At 52.4% G+C, this 19561-nt stretch overlaps 9 protein-coding genes and 1 non-coding gene across 10 annotated transcripts; 7 read left to right on the plus strand and 3 right to left on the minus strand.

Moving 5' to 3' along the window:
• Window positions 1-480: 480 nt before the first annotated feature.
• Window positions 481-1188, plus strand: rps30a_2 (40S ribosomal protein S30; the record flags this gene model as incomplete). The annotated part of the gene is made up of 4 exons (XM_062913095.1): window positions 481-514; window positions 580-605; window positions 680-787; window positions 849-1188. The coding sequence occupies 4 exons, from the start codon at window positions 481-483 to the stop codon at window positions 870-872; spliced, it is 192 nt and encodes a 63-aa protein (XP_062764354.1). The 3' UTR covers window positions 873-1188.
• A 292-nt stretch (window positions 1189-1480) lies between these two features.
• Window positions 1481-2615, plus strand: RPS2 (40S ribosomal protein; the record flags this gene model as incomplete). Its single annotated transcript, XM_062913096.1, has 3 exons — window positions 1481-1925; window positions 2029-2286; window positions 2352-2615. The coding sequence occupies exons 1-3, from the start codon at window positions 1653-1655 to the stop codon at window positions 2613-2615; spliced, it is 795 nt and encodes a 264-aa protein (XP_062764355.1). The 5' UTR covers window positions 1481-1652.
• Window positions 2616-3592: 977 nt separating this feature from the next.
• QC763_505043 (uncharacterized protein) lies at window positions 3593-5277 on the plus strand (the record flags this gene model as incomplete). Its single annotated transcript, XM_062913097.1, is given in 3 exon segments — window positions 3593-3669; window positions 3683-4951; window positions 5108-5277. 2 exon segments carry the CDS (start codon window positions 3593-3595, stop codon window positions 4263-4265), a joined length of 660 nt encoding a protein of 219 aa, XP_062764356.1. The 3' UTR covers window positions 4266-4951; window positions 5108-5277.
• A 432-nt stretch (window positions 5278-5709) lies between these two features.
• On the minus strand, window positions 5710-6729 carry QC763_505048 (uncharacterized protein; the record flags this gene model as incomplete). Its single annotated transcript, XM_062913098.1, has 1 exon — window positions 5710-6729. One exon carries the CDS (start codon window positions 6727-6729, stop codon window positions 5710-5712), a length of 1020 nt encoding a protein of 339 aa, XP_062764357.1.
• Window positions 6730-6902: 173 nt separating this feature from the next.
• QC763_505050 (uncharacterized protein) lies at window positions 6903-7267 on the plus strand (the record flags this gene model as incomplete). The annotated part of the gene is made up of 2 exons (XM_062913099.1): window positions 6903-7062; window positions 7116-7267. The coding sequence occupies 2 exons, from the start codon at window positions 6903-6905 to the stop codon at window positions 7265-7267; spliced, it is 312 nt and encodes a 103-aa protein (XP_062764358.1).
• Window positions 7268-9323: 2056 nt separating this feature from the next.
• On the plus strand, window positions 9324-10915 carry mug86 (Meiotically up-regulated protein 86 protein; the record flags this gene model as incomplete). The annotated part of the gene is made up of 3 exons (XM_062913100.1): window positions 9324-9694; window positions 9760-10182; window positions 10415-10915. 3 exons carry the CDS (start codon window positions 9324-9326, stop codon window positions 10518-10520), a joined length of 900 nt encoding a protein of 299 aa, XP_062764359.1. The 3' UTR covers window positions 10521-10915.
• An 888-nt stretch (window positions 10916-11803) lies between these two features.
• QC763_505070 (uncharacterized protein) lies at window positions 11804-13387 on the plus strand (the record flags this gene model as incomplete). Its single annotated transcript, XM_062913101.1, has 1 exon — window positions 11804-13387. One exon carries the CDS (start codon window positions 11804-11806, stop codon window positions 13385-13387), a length of 1584 nt encoding a protein of 527 aa, XP_062764360.1.
• Window positions 13388-13634: 247 nt separating this feature from the next.
• On the plus strand, window positions 13635-13706 carry QC763_0085570. The gene has a single exon. It is a non-coding gene; the product is annotated as a tRNA-Thr (tRNA).
• Window positions 13707-14104: 398 nt separating this feature from the next.
• Window positions 14105-15736, minus strand: QC763_505080 (uncharacterized protein; the record flags this gene model as incomplete). The annotated part of the gene is made up of 1 exon (XM_062913102.1): window positions 14105-15736. The coding sequence occupies one exon, from the start codon at window positions 15734-15736 to the stop codon at window positions 14105-14107; it is 1632 nt and encodes a 543-aa protein (XP_062764361.1).
• A 759-nt stretch (window positions 15737-16495) lies between these two features.
• On the minus strand, window positions 16496-19526 carry QA1S (Quinate repressor protein; the record flags this gene model as incomplete). The annotated part of the gene is made up of 2 exons (XM_062913103.1): window positions 19079-19526; window positions 16496-19014 (listed from the first exon to the last, which is right to left on the minus strand). Exons 1-2 carry the CDS (start codon window positions 19293-19295, stop codon window positions 16496-16498), a joined length of 2736 nt encoding a protein of 911 aa, XP_062764362.1. The 5' UTR covers window positions 19296-19526.
• Between the last annotated feature and the right edge of the window lie 35 nt (window positions 19527-19561).

Consider the following 19561-nt stretch of genomic DNA (forward strand, 5'->3'; position numbering starts at 1 on the left):
GGGTGGCATGACCTGGGGGTTGACGCTTGACGAGCAGGTTTGGATTTTTCATACATCGATGATCGGGACATAGGAAGGACTAGATATATAATTTCTCACATGATACCCCTCTAAGGACTGGCGAAGGAATATTGGCGTTTGGGTTTAATATATGGGAGTTCCAAAATGTTGCAGGCATCTACTCGTGTGATTGCCAATGTACCAAGGAAGTAAGTGATCTTGGTAAATTCCTGTTAGTAAACAACCCTAACCCGGGATTTTGTACGCCACCTTATGGGATCCGCAGTTTAACCGGCGTCGGCATTGAGTCACCAGCCAGGCGCCACATCCGTCGGCCAACTGCCAACCACCCAGATCCATCAACATTTCTCGACTTTCATCACCGTTGCGCCGCCATCACCCAGTCTCACGACAGCAATCGCAAAGCGACAACAAACTACCCGGACCGACCACCGAGACCCACAAACTCTACATTTAAAAATGGGCAAAGTTCACGGATCCCTCGCCCGCGCTGGTACGTCTCATCGGCAATCAATCCTTTGTGTACAAAGATTCTCGGCTAACCACGGTCGCGAATAGGCAAGGTCAAGTCGCAGACCCCCAAGGTTCGAAAACCCGTTCCCAGACGTCGAGCCCGATCTTCAAAGCTGGATGGCGACTGATTCAGCACGAACTATAGGTCGAGAAGCAAGAGAAGGCCAAGACCCCCAAGGGCCGCGCCCACAAGCGTGAGATCTATACTCGCCGCTTCGTCAACATTACCCTCACCCCTGGTGGCAAGAGAAAGGTATGATATTGTGGGGACTGAAATCCTCAAGCTACAGCTACTTACGAGGCCTGCCGAATAGATGAATGCGAACCCAACCGCTTAAATCGAATGAACATCACTGAGGGAGGGGCTCTATCTCGCTAGGCGTTGAGGACCGGGCATGGGAATATGGGCTCGCTATCTTTCTAACGGCGCTTGGACTCGGTCGGCAACGTTGCGCTGGTAATTGCGGTGGCCATCTTAGCCTGGCATCAGGGCGCATCGGCGTTTCGGTCGGAGAATGACATGATGTCCGTTTGGGGCCGACATCTGGCCATAGAGTTGAGAAATTTTATTGGGGCCGTGTGGCCATAATCCAAGAGATCTCATAATCAACACCGGTTTGGAGTTCCTCCCATGTCTTGAATGTCTGTCTCTGCTCAACAGGAGGGAATATGCAGCATCCTTCTCATGACAATGAATTTCCAAGGTGCAGCATATTCCGACTGACTGGGACCGTATACTACATCCCATCCCCAGCTATGTGTCAGTGAATGATGTGAATGCTCACGGATCTGAGCCAAGCCAGGAAGTTGTTCTGTCTGCATGAGATGCTGGTCTGTTTATCTTATCAGCCTCTTGGCTGAGCGAGAGCTGTCATTTGCTGGAACAGAATTAATATGGGGTTACTCGCCAGTCTGGGCGTGTGGCTTCAGCTGGCACAGTGGTGGGAGCTCTCCGGCCCCACAAAGATTTTTAGGGTTGGTTGGCTCTGCGCACCAGTTTCGAGAAATTCGCAGCAAAAAGCTTCCCCGCCTAGAGAAAAAAGTCCGCCTTGAAGCGACCGACCGAGTTCCACGACAACAACATCTCCCCTTTCGACACCCACCGAAACATCGAAATCATGGCTGATCGGGGAACTGGTGCCCGCGGCGGCGGCTTTGCTGCTCGTGGTGATCGTGGTGGTGATCGCGGCCGTGGCCGTGGCCGTGGACGTGGACGTCGCGGCGGCAACAAAAACGACGAGAAGGAGTGGCAGCCCGTCACCAAGCTCGGTCGTCTCGTCAAGGCCGGCAAGATTAAGAGCATGGAGGAGATCTACCTCCACTCTCTCCCCATCAAGGAGTACCAGATCGTGGATTACTTCCTCCCCAAGCTCAAGGATGAGGTCATGAAGGTGCGCATTTTCGCCAAACCACGAACCCCAGCCCGACGATTCGAAAACACCGTTCCGCCCGATTTCAGAGCAGTTTCTAACATGCAATTTTACTCCCCTACAGATCAAGCCCGTCCAGAAGCAGACTCGTGCCGGTCAGCGTACCCGCTTCAAGGCTATCGTTATCATCGGTGATTCCGAGGGTCACGTCGGTCTCGGTATCAAGACTTCCAAGGAAGTCGCGACTGCCATCCGTGCCGCCATCATCATCGCTAAGCTCAGCGTTGTTCCCGTCAGACGTGGTTACTGGGGTGCCAACCTCGGTGCTCCCCACTCCCTCCCCACCAAGGAGAGTGGCAAGTGCGGTTCCGTCACCGTCCGTGTAAGTAGCAGATCAAGCCTGGCGCGCCAGCTCAAGGGACTCAGAAATGCTAATTGGATGCCCAGCTCATCCCTGCCCCCCGTGGTACTGCCATCGTCGCTTCCCCCGCCGTCAAGCGTCTCCTCCAGCTCGCGGGTATCGAGGATGCCTACTCCTCTTCTTCCGGCTCCACCAAGACCCTCGAGAACACCCTCAAGGCCACCTTCGCCGCTGTCTCCAACACCTACGGTTTCCTCACCCCCAACTTGTGGAAGGAGACCAAGCTTATCCGCTCTCCTCTGGAGGAGTTTGCCGACACCCTCCGGGACGGCAAGCGTTACACCAACTAGGTTGCTTCTGAATGAGGGTGATGCTCAGTCAGTGGGATGTGGTGCTTTGGGGCGTCTATGGTTCTGCGTGCATGGGCTCCGGCAATAGACAAGGGCTGTCAAAAATAGCATGATTGGCCTAAATCACAAATTATGATTTGATCACGAAGTCTATGGTTTTTGTTTCTTTACAAAACAGTTCCGTCTTCTGGTGCACAGTGATAGGCCTGGTGAGGTGTCAGTGTGTCCAACTGGGTCAACACCTCGTTTCACTAGTTGTAGTTGACTTTCTGTAGGTTCGCTTGGCTCCTCCTATGCATCCCTCCCCTGGAAGGCACAATCATCAGGTAGCATGTCGATGAACCATATTGAAAACTCGCTTCTTATATGGACCATAGCGGAGGATTTGATCCTCTCTGCACGCAATCCCGATCGACATACTCGCTTTTGCTTACATGCTTACAGCCTGTGGAAGGGGTCATCTTGGTAACTGACTGCAGGAAGATCGACTTCTCCAAGCTGCTGTTCATCTTGATTCTTTCTTGGACGCCTACTCTACCTCAAGTGATTGGACACGACGCTTGTCTTGGATCTTTTTGGACTTTAAGTTTTGGGCTAGTTTTGCCATCTTGATTTTGGAGCTGTCTCGATTAAACCCTTACTTTTCTACAGTTGCCCGTTAAGCACTTACGGCCTGTCTAGCAGCATGCCTCGAGTCGGTCGTTGTTCGCTTCTCTTTCTCCTACTTCCAACTGTCCACGGTCTGTGGTATTCGAACATTTCCCCAAACCTGTCGATAGTTCAATCCAATGGGAGACAATGGCTCCCTTTGCCACCCCATGAAGGTTAGGCATCCCCGACCTTCCGCTTCCAAATCTATTGTCTTCTCTTTTTGCTCTGAAGCCCATCGCTACGCCTGAAGTACCCCCTCCAGTCCCGACAGCAGCCTAGGCTTCCCCCACAATCCCGCAAGGTATGTCACCTGTTTCCTGGCCAACATGGCCATGTTCTTTCTTGCCCGAACTGAAAGCTTCAACCATTACGTCGATACCTGGTGGGATGACCAACAAGCTCTGTATCAAGTTCAGTCTGATACGCCCTTTTTCGCTGGCCGCTACCGAGTACGGCCTCGAGTGCTACTGTGGCGATGTGCTGGTGGACTCTTGGTTGATGGGTGGTGATTCGGACTGCAACAAGCCGCGCCCTGCTGTTGCGACAGGCAATCGCGATTGCGAATGGGCGATGAGTCTCTGGAATGCCGACGATGGCAAAGTTCCCAAGGTTTTCGGTCCTCAAGAGCATTTTGTGCCTCCCACCCTTGCTCCTGGTGAAATTGACGTCCTTGCCTACGTGGGTGGCCTGCGACAGACTGCTGTATTGGTTGCAACTCCGGTATATGAGTGGCCGGCTGGGAGTCATACACCCTCGTCGTCGTCTTCATATGCTTCAAATATCGACATGGCAGCTCTTGCAGCCAGCGTCCACGCCATTGTATCAGCTGCCATGAAGCAGGCACAAGGGCTTGTGGTATCGGAAGTTCGGAGAAAAGTCCATGGGGACCTTACAGAAAGGGTCGCCAAAGCAGTATTGATAGCACTACCACCACCACATTCAGCACGACAAGGGCGCTCACGACTACTGTTACATGCGCCGAGTCTACTAGTTCATTAGTGACGAGCAATTCACTGACATCGTTGATAACCTCCCATCTGTAGTGTCTCATCAGGCGGAGGTGACAGGCACTATCTCGAATGATTCACTGACACCACTGATGGCCCCATGCCATCCCTGTCTGATCTGGACTCGAATAGCTTTGGGTCAGACCCGACTGTTCCAAGTCCCTCTACGGTTCCTGGGAGCGTCAGCGTTGCGGCCTCTCAGTTACCCTCGACATCTCCGGATTTGAGCATAGTCTCAAACGAAACGACTGAGTCAACGTTCCCTGATGCTTTCAGTCAGGTCATCGTCATCACAGTGATGACAACAACCCTACCAGTTATAGCTAGTATGGCGGCGTCCCAGCAGACTCAACCACCATACCTAGCTTGCCTCTGGCTGTCACACCCTTTCTCGGCGTCAGTACTTGGGAACAGGCACCGCAGGGGGCACATACATATGTGGCTACTGGTGGACAACGGAGGGAACGGTGGTCTTTTGTGGCATGAAGAGGTTAACTTTGAACGAAGGATGTTTATGGGAAGGCGATATGACATTTATTACGTTTTATCTTTGTGTTGAGATGAAATTCTATCGCACCAGGGCCGCTGCATAGTTAGGTGGGGAGGAAGAAGCCAACATCATGAGGGTACACCTTAACTCTTGTGGGCAAATCAGACGCAATATTTTCGGGCTATTGGGTATGTGTTAAGAGCGCTAGGCTGGAAGACTTTGGTCTGCCTTTTGTCTTATTTTCTCTCGTTTAGCATATCATAGACGACGGTCTTTGCTGCTTTGATTTCTTTTATTGGTTCCAGATTTTGCTCTTATACATGATGCTGGTGGGGATATTACAGTGCAAAGATGATATGTGATTCAGCCTTCTCTTTGCGACTGAAACGGCAACGATGTCCCAACACATTGACAGGACGCTTCCATATCGATCGGATGTCTCGGTACCCAGCTAGAACACAGGCTACGGAGGATAGTCATCATGAACATGCCTTTAAAGACAGCCATAGGCCCCGAAAGAAAGGTAAAGACCTCGAAACACAGTTAATAGGCTTTGTAAGATAGTTGATAGGATAATACCATGGCCTGTTCTGTATTTTGCAAGGTATAAGTCAATGTTTAACATGTGTTTTAAAGACTTGCTGTGTTCGGTTCTTTTGTCCAAAGTATGCCAGGCCAGGGACTTCGTTGTTTGGTTGCAATGCTGGGTGCTTATTAATCGAGGGCTCCTTCATTACAACACCACAAAATATCCCTCTGCATGAGGTGGAGGTGAATCGACCCCCCCGTGGTCATTGTTACGAGATGCTTTGCTTTAGAGCGCAAGTAGCCGGCCTGGGATACATGGTCGAGGTTTCTCTTTGCTCTCCTCCATCAACCAAAAGTTGCGAGAGGAAAAAAAAATAGACAAAATACATCTGTCTGGAACGCTCGGTGGGTTGTGCCATCAAACTCCAACGGAGTTGGTGAGAACAGAGAAAACCTTGCGAGCTTTCAGCGGTTGTTTGCGCTGAAGGCAGTCCAGAAGGTGTAAGTGGGGTGTTTCGGGGATTGCGCTTTTTTGGATACGGCCCGAAAGAGAGGGCGGTGTTATGGAGATATTGGTGAGGTGAGCAAGGCGAGGAGTGTTCTCAGATGTTTGGCGAGATGACAAGTTTTGCAAATAGTAACTCGGGGGTAGGCTTTTCACATCATCACAAGCGCAGTCAATGTCAGTCATGTTCCGGTTAGGTACCACCGTGAGTAAATAGAGTTGTTGTTTGTTGAGAGAAACAAACGGCAGAGAGGATACAACCTCGAGGAGACGGTCCCGAGATACGCGTGAGGGCATGAGAGGGATGGACTCGAGAGGCAGTAGCACAAGAGTTGCAGAGCCGCGTGCCGACTGCCGTGTCCCGCGGAGATAGGATGGTTGAACATGGATTTGACCTCCGTTTAAGAGAGAACATGGCGGAGGAAAAACCCCAGAGAAGGAGGCTGTTGTGTGTCTCTGGGAAGAATGCTGAATTTTTTTCTCACTTTTGGGGAGTGGATTTGGAAGAGTTGTGTGATGGAGTGACACGAAGCGAGCTCCTGACTTCGGCAGCATCTCTGCCAAGCTTGGCATGAGAGCATAACAACCCGTTACTTGCATATTCCAGGAGCATGCCGGTTGTTGAATATGCACAGACCATCCCCAGTCTGCACGGAGTTGGCCGGCGCAGGGTTCAGATGGTTCCCCATTTCTACCCCTCACGACAGACAGGTATTTCCCCTCACGAGGTGTAACGGTAATGACGGACAGACCCCAATACCCCACTTCCCAAGGTGTGGGCAGCTGCCAGTTGCAGTGTAAAAAGGAGTTCGGCTGAATTCTCGCAAAGACAACTTCGCATTGAGGCCATCCATGATGTTCAACTTTAAACAAACAAATATCTCCGCTTCCCCAGATATTAGTGCGATAGATTGGACGAGGGACTCCATTCATGAGAAGATCCAGAATCCAACAAAGCAACAACGGCACTTGCACCAACGCCGCCGAGCGACGAGTTGCCTGGTTGCGCGGTGGAGAGTGTCTGCTGTCTGGACGGCTGTTTACCCGCACTTGGGATAGTTGAGCCCCGTTTTGATTAACAAGCTGGAGCATCATGAAAGACCACAATGGAAGGATGCAAGATCCACTCGGACCCGGAGACGGTGACTGACAAGTGTGGCCAGTGCTCCGAGTGTCTGATTACCATCCACCAACGTTGGTTTTGCAAGATACCTATTCAGATGCTTTATACTTCGTTTGGAGGCTGTAATGAGCTAGAGATGACATGTGAGTCTGCTCTACCGACTGCTTGGAATGGTGGCCGCTGAATTCTTGGAGAGGTCGGACATTTCGAGGGTTGGAGATTTGCATGATGTCAGAGCCAGTGCAACATGCGGTTATGATCGTCTCGGAGGTTCATCAACCCTTTGGAAACAGCAGCAGACTCTTTACCCCATACCCGCCGTACCCCAGATGGTACCATGATAGCTAAAGCTGGGGAAATTTCCATGTTTTCTTTTCAAACCACCGATGCTAAACATTGGGGCCCCGGATTTGCGGACACTCACATTGATGTGACTGACCCGCTTGCTTCATCCATGTTTCCGGAAGCCGAGGATGAAGACGAGAGCGAGATCCATTCCTTCTGCTATATGTCGTCCTGGCTCCCACAGCCTGAAGTTTTCCATGTCTGATGGAAAAAGAATATCTGTTTCGACCCCTGATTTTTGACGGGTTTTTCGCCATATGTTTCGCTGACACTTTGGGTGGCACGCCGCGCCTTGTCAAAGATTTCAGCCCTCTCGGGCGACCGGGAGAACGCATGCCCAGGCGGCAGTGACGGTAGTGACGGTAAATGGCGGCGATCTAGCAGGCGTTGGCAAACAACCAGAGGGACGTTGCGCGGCTGCTTTCTTGGGTGCTTGGCCATGCGCATGGCTGCAATTGCCCCATTTCGTAGTTAGCGATGGAAGCGGCCATAATATCTTGGCACCAAGCCGTTAGTGGCTTGGGGTCCTCGATGCACCTCTTGGCTCTCAACCTCCAACAACAGCAGGACGCCCCAGACGACCTGAAAACACCAGATTTAAGCGTCGAATTACGCATCCACTGACCCTATTCAAACCACATGGGCCAACCTGGACAAGCACCCCGCCGCTAGATCTGGAATGTCGTTTCTCCGAACGCACGTCCCACTCACCCATCACGGCACTCTTGACTCCTCAAGGTCTTGATATCTGCGAAACAGGTGCTGGGTAGAACTACGGAGTATCCGTCTCTATATGATTCAGGCCAAACACACGGCCACACTCTAGGTGTGCCACCTGAGATGCTGTGCGCACCACACTTTTACGTTACAAGTCTACATATATGCAGGCATCGTCCCATGGCGCAGTCAAAAGACCCCCATGAATCCCATAGCCGTCATCGCAGGCCCTAGCTCAGCAGTCACTGGTTGCGCCAAGAAAGAGGCAGTCTTGGCATGTTCTGAGGCTCATTCATTGACACCTGTAGCGCCACTGGCTTGTTCTTGGATGCCGAGCTTTTCAGACGTCAGAGGACATCATTGATTCCCAAATCACCATTGTCTAACCTCTGCGTGGCCGTTTACAAACTATCTGCGATGTCCTTTCCAGAACCTGGTTGTCAAGAGTTGATATCACGGGGAGCACGTGGCTCTCTCCCAAACAGAAGAGCTGGTCATGGTATAAGCCAGATGGACGGGCATCCCATGTCCTGCGTTGGGTTCCCCGGATGGGGACACCCCGGGTTCTGCGTTTGCGGACAAACTTCCAACTCGCTGAATACCGGTGAGAGAAGCCTGGCTTTATCTGATGTGGATGAGTCCCGTTCCATTTTGGTTACGAGCCCCCTTTATTGCAGCGCAACTGTCAACCAGGGAGCTCCTGGACGTGGAGCTAGCCCCCTTTGACGGGGACTGGTCCGTCACCATCTTCATCCACACTCGTCCCAGAGATAGGGCACACCTGCCCTGATGGTGCCTCGGCCGAGCCAATGGGCGTGAGACACTCAAACGGCAGGTCAAGTGTCCCCGTCCACTGCCGTTATACCTAGATCCCAGTGTCAGTGGACAAGTTGTGGAGAATAGTCTGACTGCCAACGGCGCTATATTTCTCCCTTCAACCGTAAATAGTAAATCCACCTTTTTACCTGGGCGAGCTGGGGTACATACGGATTTCATTATGTCCGGTATGCCGTGAGGCAGCGCAGATGCCCACTCACCCTCCCTCGCAACTGGTGCGAGTGACCCGCTTCGTGCTCCTTTGGGAGCTTGGGGCCGCATCTGGTTCGACGATCCCAGATGATCGCTCCCCCCCCCAGCAACCCCAGATCCTGGACGTGGCTGTTGGGGTACTATCCCGACACTGCATATATCAAGCCCGCCGTCGCCCTCCCCCATTCCAACCTCTGTCACACCTCCAGTTCACTCTTCTCATCTTCTCTTGAATACCATCAAGCTACGGCCTCTTTCTTGCATTGTATCAGAGGAGAGTGACAGGACTCAACAACCTACTTTACCACACACAATGTCCAACTCCGGGGGTTCTCTTACTGAGAAGGATATGGGCCATGCGACCGGCGCGGCGCCGAACGCCCATGGGCCTGCCACCGGTCACTACCGGGGTGGATACGATCCCCGGAACCCAATGGCCAACATCCACGCCGGCGACGAGCCCAGGCTCCCAGCCTTCGGTGGTGAATTCCAGCCCGGTCTCTGGCGGCCTGTGGAGAAGCGCCAGTTCGCCAACCCGGCGCCTCTGGGTCTGAGTGCTTTCGCTCTCACCACTTTCGTCCTTTCGGCTATCAATCTGGGCACTCGCGGTGTCAATGTTCCCAACATTGTTGTTCCCCTTGCCTTTGGCTATGGTGGCTTGGTCCAGCTCCTGGCTGGTATGTGGTAAGTTGATCTCCATTATCAATATCACTTGTCACTGTTTCACACATGCTAATAACATGCTTTAGGGAGATGGTTGTTGGCAACACCTTTGGTGCTACCGCCTTGTCATCCTATGGTGGTTTCTGGATTGCTTGGGGCCTCTTGCTCACTCCTCACTGGAACATCCTTGGCGACGAGGGCCCTTACAAGACTGATGCCATCACCTCCTCTGATCCCATGATGTACGAGTCGGCCATGGGTTTCTTCCTCACAGGCTGGTTCATCTTTACGACAATCCTCCTCCTGTGCACACTGCGTTCGACCGTCATGTTCTTCCTCCTTTTCTTCACCCTCGACCTCTGCTTCCTCATGCTTGCCTGCTCCCACTACTCTCACTCGAACGGGAACACTGAGATGTACCACACCCTCACCAAGGCTGGCGGTGGCTTCGGTATGGTCGCAGCCTTTTTGGCCTGGTACAATGCATTTGCCGGTATTGCCGATAGCAGGTATGAACTTATTCCTGTTGACGTTGTTCTCTTTGTTGTTTTGCCTCCCCCTAACCCCCTTTTGGGAGTTCTTGACGTACCCCGCACCATCAATGACCCCCAACTTGAAGTTGGAGTTCCCTTGGTTACATCGGCCAAGCAAGCCATGGCACGCCACTTCCGTCAAACCAAGCCGCTATGAGCCGCACGAGATCTTCTGAGAACAGTAACGCTGACATCACCTTTTCTACAGCAACTCTTTCTTCCTCATTCCTGTCTTCCACTTCCCCTGGTCTGAGAAGGGTCGCGAGGCCAGACTCGCTCGCGCCGCTACCCGGGAGACTCGGGACTCGGCTTAAAAGAAACGTCACGACACGCATGTTGGCATCATTTTTTATGAATGATTTCGGTTCTTGGAATGGATACATTCACGGTTGAACACAGCACCGTGGATGATGGGAAACGTTATATTTATATCTATATTTTTTTTTTGATTTTATCCTGAGCAAAGTTTCCTGAACCTGGACATAGTTGGTTTTAACTAATGGCGTTGACGAGAACAATGGATGACGGATGGAGCTTTTTGTCTTTTTTTTTTTTGGTTGAATTAAGCAAGCGAACTGCAAAAGGCGCAGCGTGGGCAGCATCAAAAGCTTTGGGATACTGAACGATTACATACCAATATATCACACAGTACATACCTACCTGACTTACATGCTAATCCAAAAGTTTCATGATTGGCAGATGTGCAACACTGATGACTTTCACATTCATGTAATTTTGCACAATTATACACGCGCACAAATCTAAGGGTTGGCGGATTATGCAGGGTTATCACTGCACACAACGGTCAACAGTTTTCAGATGATCCGTAGAAGTGGGCCTGACCTCCAGGTAGAACTGCCGTTGTCGCGGTTTGTAAAAGCTGACAGTTTGCATGTCGCAACTGCTCCAGAGATGGACCTGATGTTTGTTGAGTTGTGGAGACATTTTCGGTGAATCTCAGGCTTCAGGGTTATCTTTTAACCTCTCTTTCTTCACAAAGCACGTGACGCCGAGCTGTCGCTCTCAATCGCTCAGCGAGCTCACTTCGGCCTCGGAGGTGGTCTGACATTTTGGTCTACTCGCTTTGTTCTTCTCTTTCTTCTCCAGGAGTTCTTGCTTCCTGCCTGGCCTGCGTATCATCTTAACTACCTAGCGGCGAACCGTCATTCTGCATGTGCAACAGAAAATGTCGTGCGAGGAGCATTGCGTCTTTGTCGGGTAAATCGGTGATCTGATGCCATGTCGCTCGAAGGCGTGGGAAGGACAACCATATGTTGTGAAGCATGAAATCGCAAAGATGCATAGATCTTTTTATGATCACATCTCGGGATGTCGGTAGCTCTCTTCCATCGCACGGCCCAGGCCCGTGACAAGAGACTTTTCCAGAAGACATCGGCGGTCAGACATCAGACAACCTTTCGACACCGATGTAATATCACCTGATATCTCCCCAAACCTTGGGTGGCCAGCGCCCAACCGGGCAGACACCTTCCACGTCCATCATCTTAGCTAGAGCTGTTTCCTGTGATAAATCCCCATTGCTGTCGTCGTCTGTTGCCAGCGACTGTCTTTCTCCTTTCACCTCTACGATTCTGTTATGACTAGGCACCGCATCTTGTCTATTTTACTACTCACCATTCTCATACCAATAACAGCTATTCTATTCCACAATTACTCCGCATTTAGTCCCGTATTCCGAGCGCGGTTCTCTCAGATGGCTACAACCAACAAGTCCCCGGTTATTGTTGTTGGAGCAGGTCTTGCAGGATTGTCGGCATCGTATTCGGCGATCCAGTCCGGGGCATCAGTTCGTCTTTTGGAGCGAGCACCGAAGCCAGGTGGTAACAGCATCAAGGCATCGTCAGGGATCAATGGGGCACCTACTCATTTCCAAAACGTTGAGAAGTATGGTGTCGATACCAGTTTCTGGGACGACACAACCCGATCAGCTGGAGTGAGGCTCAACTCTGCCTCGGTTAGCCCGACAGTGAAAAGACAGCGCGAGGAGCTTATCACGGTCTTGACCAACCGCTCGGCCAGTGCAATCGACTTCCTTACCGACCTGGGCGTTGATCTTAGTGTTGTGGCTCAACTTGGGGGCCATAGCCTTCCACGGACACATCGAGGAGCTGGGAAGACACCCCCCGGCGCCTCAATCGTGACTACTTTGCTCACAAAACTGAAGGAGCAAGGGCCCGACCGCTTCCAGTTGGTCACCGACTCTGAAATGACCAGATTGCTGACCGACAGCAATGCCCCAAAAGGAACTGTAAAGGTGACTGGCGTGGAGTACAAAAACAGGCAGGATGGGAGCACACGCCTCCTTCACGGCCCTGTGGTCTTCACAACCGGCGGCTTCGCAGGTGACACCCATGGTCTGTTGGCCAAATACCGTCCTGATCTCGACGGGTTGCCATCCACCAACGATCCACGGCCAGGCGCACACACGATTCTCTCTGACGTGGGCGCCAAACTCGTCGACATGGACGCTGTGCAGATCCACCCAACGGGCTTTGTCGATCCAGCCAACCCGGCGAGCCCCCTCAAGTTCCTCGCTGCCGAGATGCTGCGGGGAGAAGGGGGTATTCTCCTCCACAACGGCAAGAGGGTCATCAACGAGCTACAGACCCGCGAAAAAGTCAGCAATGCCCTGATGGCTCTCCCTGCCAAGAATGAGGACTTGCTGAGGCAATGGGACGTCCAGCTGCTTCTTGATCCTGGTGCCACCGAAGCCGCGGCGGGCCACGTGGGGTTTTATCTATGGAAGGGCCTTTTGCAGAAGAAAAAGATAGCAGAGCTAGATGAGACGACGAGACAGACCCTAAAGGAGTATGCTGCTGCTGTTCGTGGCGAGAAAGAGGATGAGCTAGGAAGGAAGGCGTTTGGGCACTGGCGGCTGACCGAGGAAGATGTTGATGAGGGTGAGGAGGAGGTTTGCGTGGGGAGGGTCACGCCCATCACTCATTTCACCATGGGCGGAGCGGTTTTCAACACTAAGGCTCAGATTTTGACGGCGGAGTTAGGAGAGGAGCAGGAAGGGAAGGAGATTGAGGGATTATGGGGAGCGGGGGAGATCACGGGGGGTTTGCATGGCGATAATAGACTTGGAGGGAGCAGCTTGTTGGAGTGTGTTGTTTTTGGGAGGGTAGCGGGAGAGGAGGCTGCAAAATACCGGGTGTAGGGGACTGAAAAGGCGTTGAAGGCTATGTCACATCCAGATCCAGGCTGGTACAGCACAACGCAAAGGGCTTGTTTTATTTGGTTTGTGGGGGTATTTGGTGACTTTTGGGCTGCAGCTTCGCTTCTGCTGTTGCTATGTTTTTATCTGGCAATGGTTCTTGAAGGGTCAAATGAAGGAAAGCTTCAGAATTCTTGAGTTCTGTCACCTATAAGTATCCCAAGATCCAGTTTCGAAGCAACACTAGTCAGCCCGCTTGGCTCAGTGGTAGAGCGTATCACTAGTAATGATAAGGTCATCAGTTCGATTCTGATAGTGGGCAACTTAATATCAACATCGTTCTTTTGCGGTAGTTGTTCTCTATCTTTTTTCACTACACGACAAAAGTTCCAGCTTCGGTTCGATCCCTTCGCTTCCTGCTGATACGTCCCCTAAAAGGGTCAAGCACAGCTTCAAGTCTTACTGTGTGTGATCAAAAACCTGGGACATGGCACGTAACAGAGCAGCTACATCACTGATAGCATCGTACAAATAGAGGCTTATTAGTCATTACTAGCTCAACAGTCGGTATCTTTCTCCCTTTGCTATTCCCCCGTGACATCGTGGAAGTGGTCCTCCTCCTAGGCACCCGCAACCCATACAAACATAACAACAGTATTCTGAGTCATCCCTTCAACCAGCCCTCCAACTTTGTTTCTGGTCAAGTCATGATTCTTGGGCTTAAACATTCTCAGCCTGAACAAACCCAGCCTGTCTCATCTTCTCATCCGTCGACGACGAATCCTTGCCCACACTCTCCTCTGCACCGTGGCCCATATCACTGGTCTGCTGAAGCTCGGCCATCAGGAGCTTGTTGGCTCTGTGCACCGGCTTGATCTCAAAGAGCCTATCCATCGCCTCAAGGGGAATAGACTTTGTTTCGGGGACAAAGAAGAAGATGAAGATGATCGAGAGGATCATGAGCGAGGCGAAGAAGAAGTAGACGCCGTACTCCATCTTGAGGAACATCTGAGGGGTGAAGCGGCTGATCAAGAAGTTCCAGAACCAATTGTTGGCGGCGGCTGAAGCTTGGCCGAGAGAGCGAGTGTTTTGGTCGAACATCTCGCTGTTGATGACCCAAGGTGTGCCGTTCCAAGAGGGTGTGTAAAAAGCGGTCCAAAGATAGAAGAAGAAGACTGCCGAGATTCCGGCGGATGTCAGCTCACCGCTGGCGCTCTGCTCGGGCTTAGCAAGCTTGATGTAGGCGCCGATGTACCACATGCAGAGTGAACCGCCTGTAGCACCGATGAAAAGCATGCGGCGTCTGCCGGCGAGGTCAACGAGCCAGAGGAGCCAGATAATCGTCAGGACAGTCTTGACAACACCGAAAATGCCTGTCGTCAAGAGGCCAGCGTTGACACCATCGATTCCAATGCTGCGGAACACGGTGGGACTGTAGTAGTTGATGGCGTTGATACCGCTGCCGTTTTGGAAGAGGAAGAGAATGCCGCCGATAAAGAAGCGCCATTGGACCTTGCGCTGCTTCAGTGAAAGGAAAGGCTTCCAGAAGCCCTTGCCGACCTCGCGCTCGAAACGCTCGAGGTCCGCTTCGATATAGCTGACTTCTTCCAGGATATAGGTATCTGTCGGCTCCAGATTCCGCATCCAGCACAAAACCTTCAAGCCCTCCTCCTTTTTGCCGTTCGCGAAGAGCCATCTTGGAGACTCTCTGAGCCAGAAAGCACCGATCAGAAGCAGGCCAGCCGGGATGAGCTGCACAGCAAATGGGATGATCCACTGCTTGTGAGAAGGGGCCAGTGTGGTGTTGACGCCATAGTTGATCCAGAAGCCAACGAGACCTCCCATCTGCCACCCAAGCTCATAGATGCCCACAAGACGCCCTCTGACGGCAGGCGGAGACAGTTCAGAGATGTAGATTGGGACCATATTGGAGCAGCCACCTACACCGATACCGGCAAGGACTCTGCCAGCGATGATGGGCGCCATGCCTCTGTCTCCGTTGGCAGCAAGCATGATACCCGCGCCAATACAGAAAACCACGCTGAAGATGAAGAGAGAAATCCGTCTGCCCCCAAAATGGCTGGTGACGTAGGCAAATAAGCTGCCGAAGAAAGCACCGGCCTGGTAGACTGAAACAATGTTGGCCTTCAGCAAGGCGCGGCCGGATTCGCTATACGAGGCGAAGTCAAACTCTTCTTCAAAGGATGGGAGGGCGAGTGTGCCGCCGATGAAGGCCGAATCGTAACCGATCGTGCATGCTGCGAAGGAAGCAACAGCCGCACATGTGTAGACACGCCAGTTGTACACGGCCTTTGGCGTCGGCCTGTCCTCCTTAAGAGAGAGGAGCGTCATCGTGTCGACAAGCTCTCGAGCTGGTGAGATGCCAACGATGACAACGTGGCGAGTGGATCAACGGTTGACAAAAAAGTTCCCACGGTGGGAGGAGGCGATGGTCAGAATCTGGGGAAGGAATCTGGGGATGGTGGGCATTTGATCATGGCCCTGGGGCTACTTGATTTATAGCAGATAGAACCCTTCAATATGTGCTGCTGTCGTTTTTTCCACACAGGAATTCCAAGACCTTGGAACCCACATACAGGCTCCCCGTCTCCATGGGGAATCAAGCAATATCTCCGTCCTTGTTGGCGAACTAAAACGTTCCTCCACTCGAAGATGCTTGAGCTATACTGCATGAAGATGCAGGTCAGCCATGCGTGACACGAAACTCATGGGGTTGAAGTTTTGGGTGGCAAATCAGGTTGGCCGGAAGTTCCATTTCCCAGGAGTGTGGTAGATCTCCTTCCCCGCAAAGTCGAGTGCTCGTCCCCACATGGGTACCCGTCGGTGAAGCATTAGGGCCAGAGATGTCGGCATTCAGGATGAAGACTCTCCCGGATTGAATCTTGAAATCCTCCGATTGCGGACAAGAGGCAGATGGTATCTTTGTTGAATGTTCAAATTGAGTGACGTGCCCGAATACCTCCTCCAGCTTCACAGTAGTTGGCATTGCCAGGTCAACTGCCGAGAACCATGCACGAGCCTGCGGCCAAGACCTGTGGCCTCCATGTACGCTCTATTGGACAATATCAGACCTCATTGGTATAGATATTATCAAGGTTCTTGTGCAGTTATGTTGTCGAGCCGCGGCTGCAACAGCCGCGCAAAGTTCAGACGCCCTTGGTCATCAGGATATGATCTGAACACCTCCCTCCTCATCAATCGACGTGGTGCGCGCCGACCAGTGAACAATTCAAACTGTGCAAAACCTTGTTCTGGTAGCAGATCCAGGCCATCCATTGTAACCCACCCTCTGTGAGCTTCACGGCGAACTTGTTCCAGCAGAGGGGTGATAAGGGTCTTGTAGGCAAGCTCTACTACGACACCGCCTGTCGAGCTTTGCAGCCACGACGCTGGGACGGTAAAGTCAGGAGCGGGGTGGTCTCCAATGCTGTGCGTTGGTATGCAAGATACGATCATGGTAGGGTGTCTGAAGCTCTCGGGCCAAGTGTCGTCTCGGGAGCGAAGGATGTGGAATCTGGAGCCTTCGTGGGTTCTGGAGCCAGTGCTCAACCAAGGTAGGTCATTGCGAGCCAAGAGCCTTTCGAAGTGAGAAACAAGCTTCTCGGCATTGGCAACGGTCCGGTTTAAGATGGCAATCTGCTTGACTCCAAGCTGCAGCATGGCGTACACGGCTGCCCTAGCCATGCCACCAGCTCCGATCACGAGTCCGCTACTGGTGGATCGGACGGCGTTGGCGGGCGAGAGACCTCGGCGGATACATGCCCGGATTCCCACCCAGTCTGTATTCTCCCCGTACAAAGCCTTGACGGGCCCGGCCCTATTTCTGTCGTTGAACAAAGCCACGTCATCGCCAATACTACCATCCGGGTTGAGGTGCCGAACCGGAATCAGAGTGTTGACTGCGCCGATAGCTCGAGCATGTCGGCTCAGGGAATGCGTCAAGCTGATTATCTCGACTTTGAAAGGCAGTCCGACCGAGGCACCAGCAAAGTGCGGGTCACTGACGAGCTTCTCGAGACTTGATATGTTGCTTGTCGAATGTGGCTCGTAGTGGTGGGGAATGCCGCAAGCATTGAGAGCGGCATTGTGCATTGCTGGGGATAAACTGTAGTCCACGTTGGCGCCAAAAACATACAGTCTCATGTGATCGTAGAGAAAAGCTGAGTAGAGAGCTTCGGTGGCTTGTTTGGCCGTGAGAAATGGACGGATGGCCAGGCTATGTGAGTCAACACCACCGGGGTCTTTGCTCATGCCTTCGGGTTTAACAGAGGATAGTATCCTGTTGAAGCACGCCGAGTGCTTTCCAAGAACGCCAGTATTGTAAGCGATCAGGGGCAGTCTCGAACCAGGCGCTGACTCAACCATGGCGTGCACCCGATGTATGTCAAAGTTATCATCGATGCTGGCAGCTGTCTTGGTGAATCGGACCATGTCGCAGCCGTAATTCTGTGCTTTCTGGTAGTATGACTGCCAGCTGGAGTCATTCCAAGACGGCGGGTGGGGATCTGATAACTGAACGTTCCCGACTATCTTGCAGGAGCCCTTGATGTTGAGAATGCCGGCAAGCGTCACGCTGTCGAGTCGTAGATCAACAGTCATGTACTCAGGGGCAAGACGAAGGGCATGCGAGACATATGAACTGTACATAGATCGCCAAGTCTCGTCAGACAGTGCAGCCTCCGGAAACGCTACATGGAGGAAGATAGGAATCACGGTGTCTCGCCTTACTTGGGCCACGACGCGGCTGATTTCTCTGGCTCTATCTGGGGGTAGCTGACCGAGTTGTCGTAAGTGAGCGGCAAAGTCTGTGACGAGGTCATCCAACACAATTTCAATCGCATCCGCCCCTGTCTCGAGGTCCTGGACGTCGAGGTTGTCTTTTATGAGCGACGAAAGGGGCAGTGAGATTGCGTAGGTGAACCGCCGTTCTTCTGCCGGTATGCAAGCCAGCGGGAAGGCCGATTCGATGAAGGGTATGGTTCCCCTTGGGAGTATCAAGGAGAGAAACTTGAGGAAGTGTCGTTCAGCTCGTTTCAGGGTGAGATAGGGGGCAGCAATTTCATCAGAACTCCCACCCATGGTTTCTTTGGCTGTGCTTTGCTCTTCTGACGCATTGAAAAACTCAAAGCGGGTGCATCTCCGGAAAAATGCACTGCTGGCATCCAAAATCTCGCAGAATTTGCGGGCATCGTTGACCTTCAAATGGGTCCTGATGGCTTCTGAATCTCGAAGGACATATATGACGGGATTTGTTCTTCCAAGGTCTTCGAGGATGGCTTGCACACTCCTATCCATCCATGAGCTGACCACGATAGTGTTTCGCCTATGTTTATCAAATACATGCTGAAGGATAGAGGCCTGGCGGCGTTGACAGTCAGTGGCGCCATGCTTTCTCTTGTAAGCTGGACTCGATAGCCCGGTTTTCTCGTGAAAAACATGCTCCAACTCGACGACCTTTCGGTTCATGGCGGTCGAGGCCATGACGGCCAAAGTGGATTTCCCCGAGCCCCTGATACCGACGATGATAATGGAGGCATCTGGGTCGTAGGGACGGGCTGTTTGGACAATCTCATGCTCCAATGGCGAGTGGGTTGCTGAGCGTGGCACTACTAGGAGGTGTTAGATGGGATGGATATAGACAAAAAATTGGGGTTGTAGCTGCATATGCCTCACCTCTAGGTATAGGATCACCAACCACCTGGAAGAGAGCCCCGGGGCCAGGAGCATAAGCCATATTTTGGCTGTCCGAGGACCAGCCTCGGGACAATGGTCGGGACTCGGACGAGTCGCTCTCACAAGTCGAGACCATGGCCGCGTATGAACGCTTCATACCGGCGACGGTAGTAGAAGACATCGTAAGACGCGAAACGGAAGGCCTGTGTTGCTTCATCCGCAAGGCCTAACTGCTCGGGCGCATATAGAAGTCGTCCAAAGCTCGGCGATGATGTGTGGCGTCCTGTGGGTGGCCGGACGATCCAAGGCAGTGAGTGCCGTCCAGTAACCAGTGAGCCAGTGGGTGGTCACCTGTAGGGAGCTACAATAGATGGGTAGGTAGGTAGGGCAGATCTCAGGAATAGCCAGATGCTTGGCCGAAGCGTCGTGCTCAGTGTCATGATGGGACCTTGTCCATGGAGTGTGGATGAACAGCCTGGAAGC

Source organism: Podospora pseudopauciseta, assembly GCF_035222475.1.
Source record: "Podospora pseudopauciseta strain CBS 411.78 chromosome 5 map unlocalized CBS411.78m_5.2, whole genome shotgun sequence".
NCBI classification, from domain to species: Eukaryota; Fungi; Ascomycota; class Sordariomycetes; order Sordariales; family Podosporaceae; genus Podospora; species Podospora pseudopauciseta.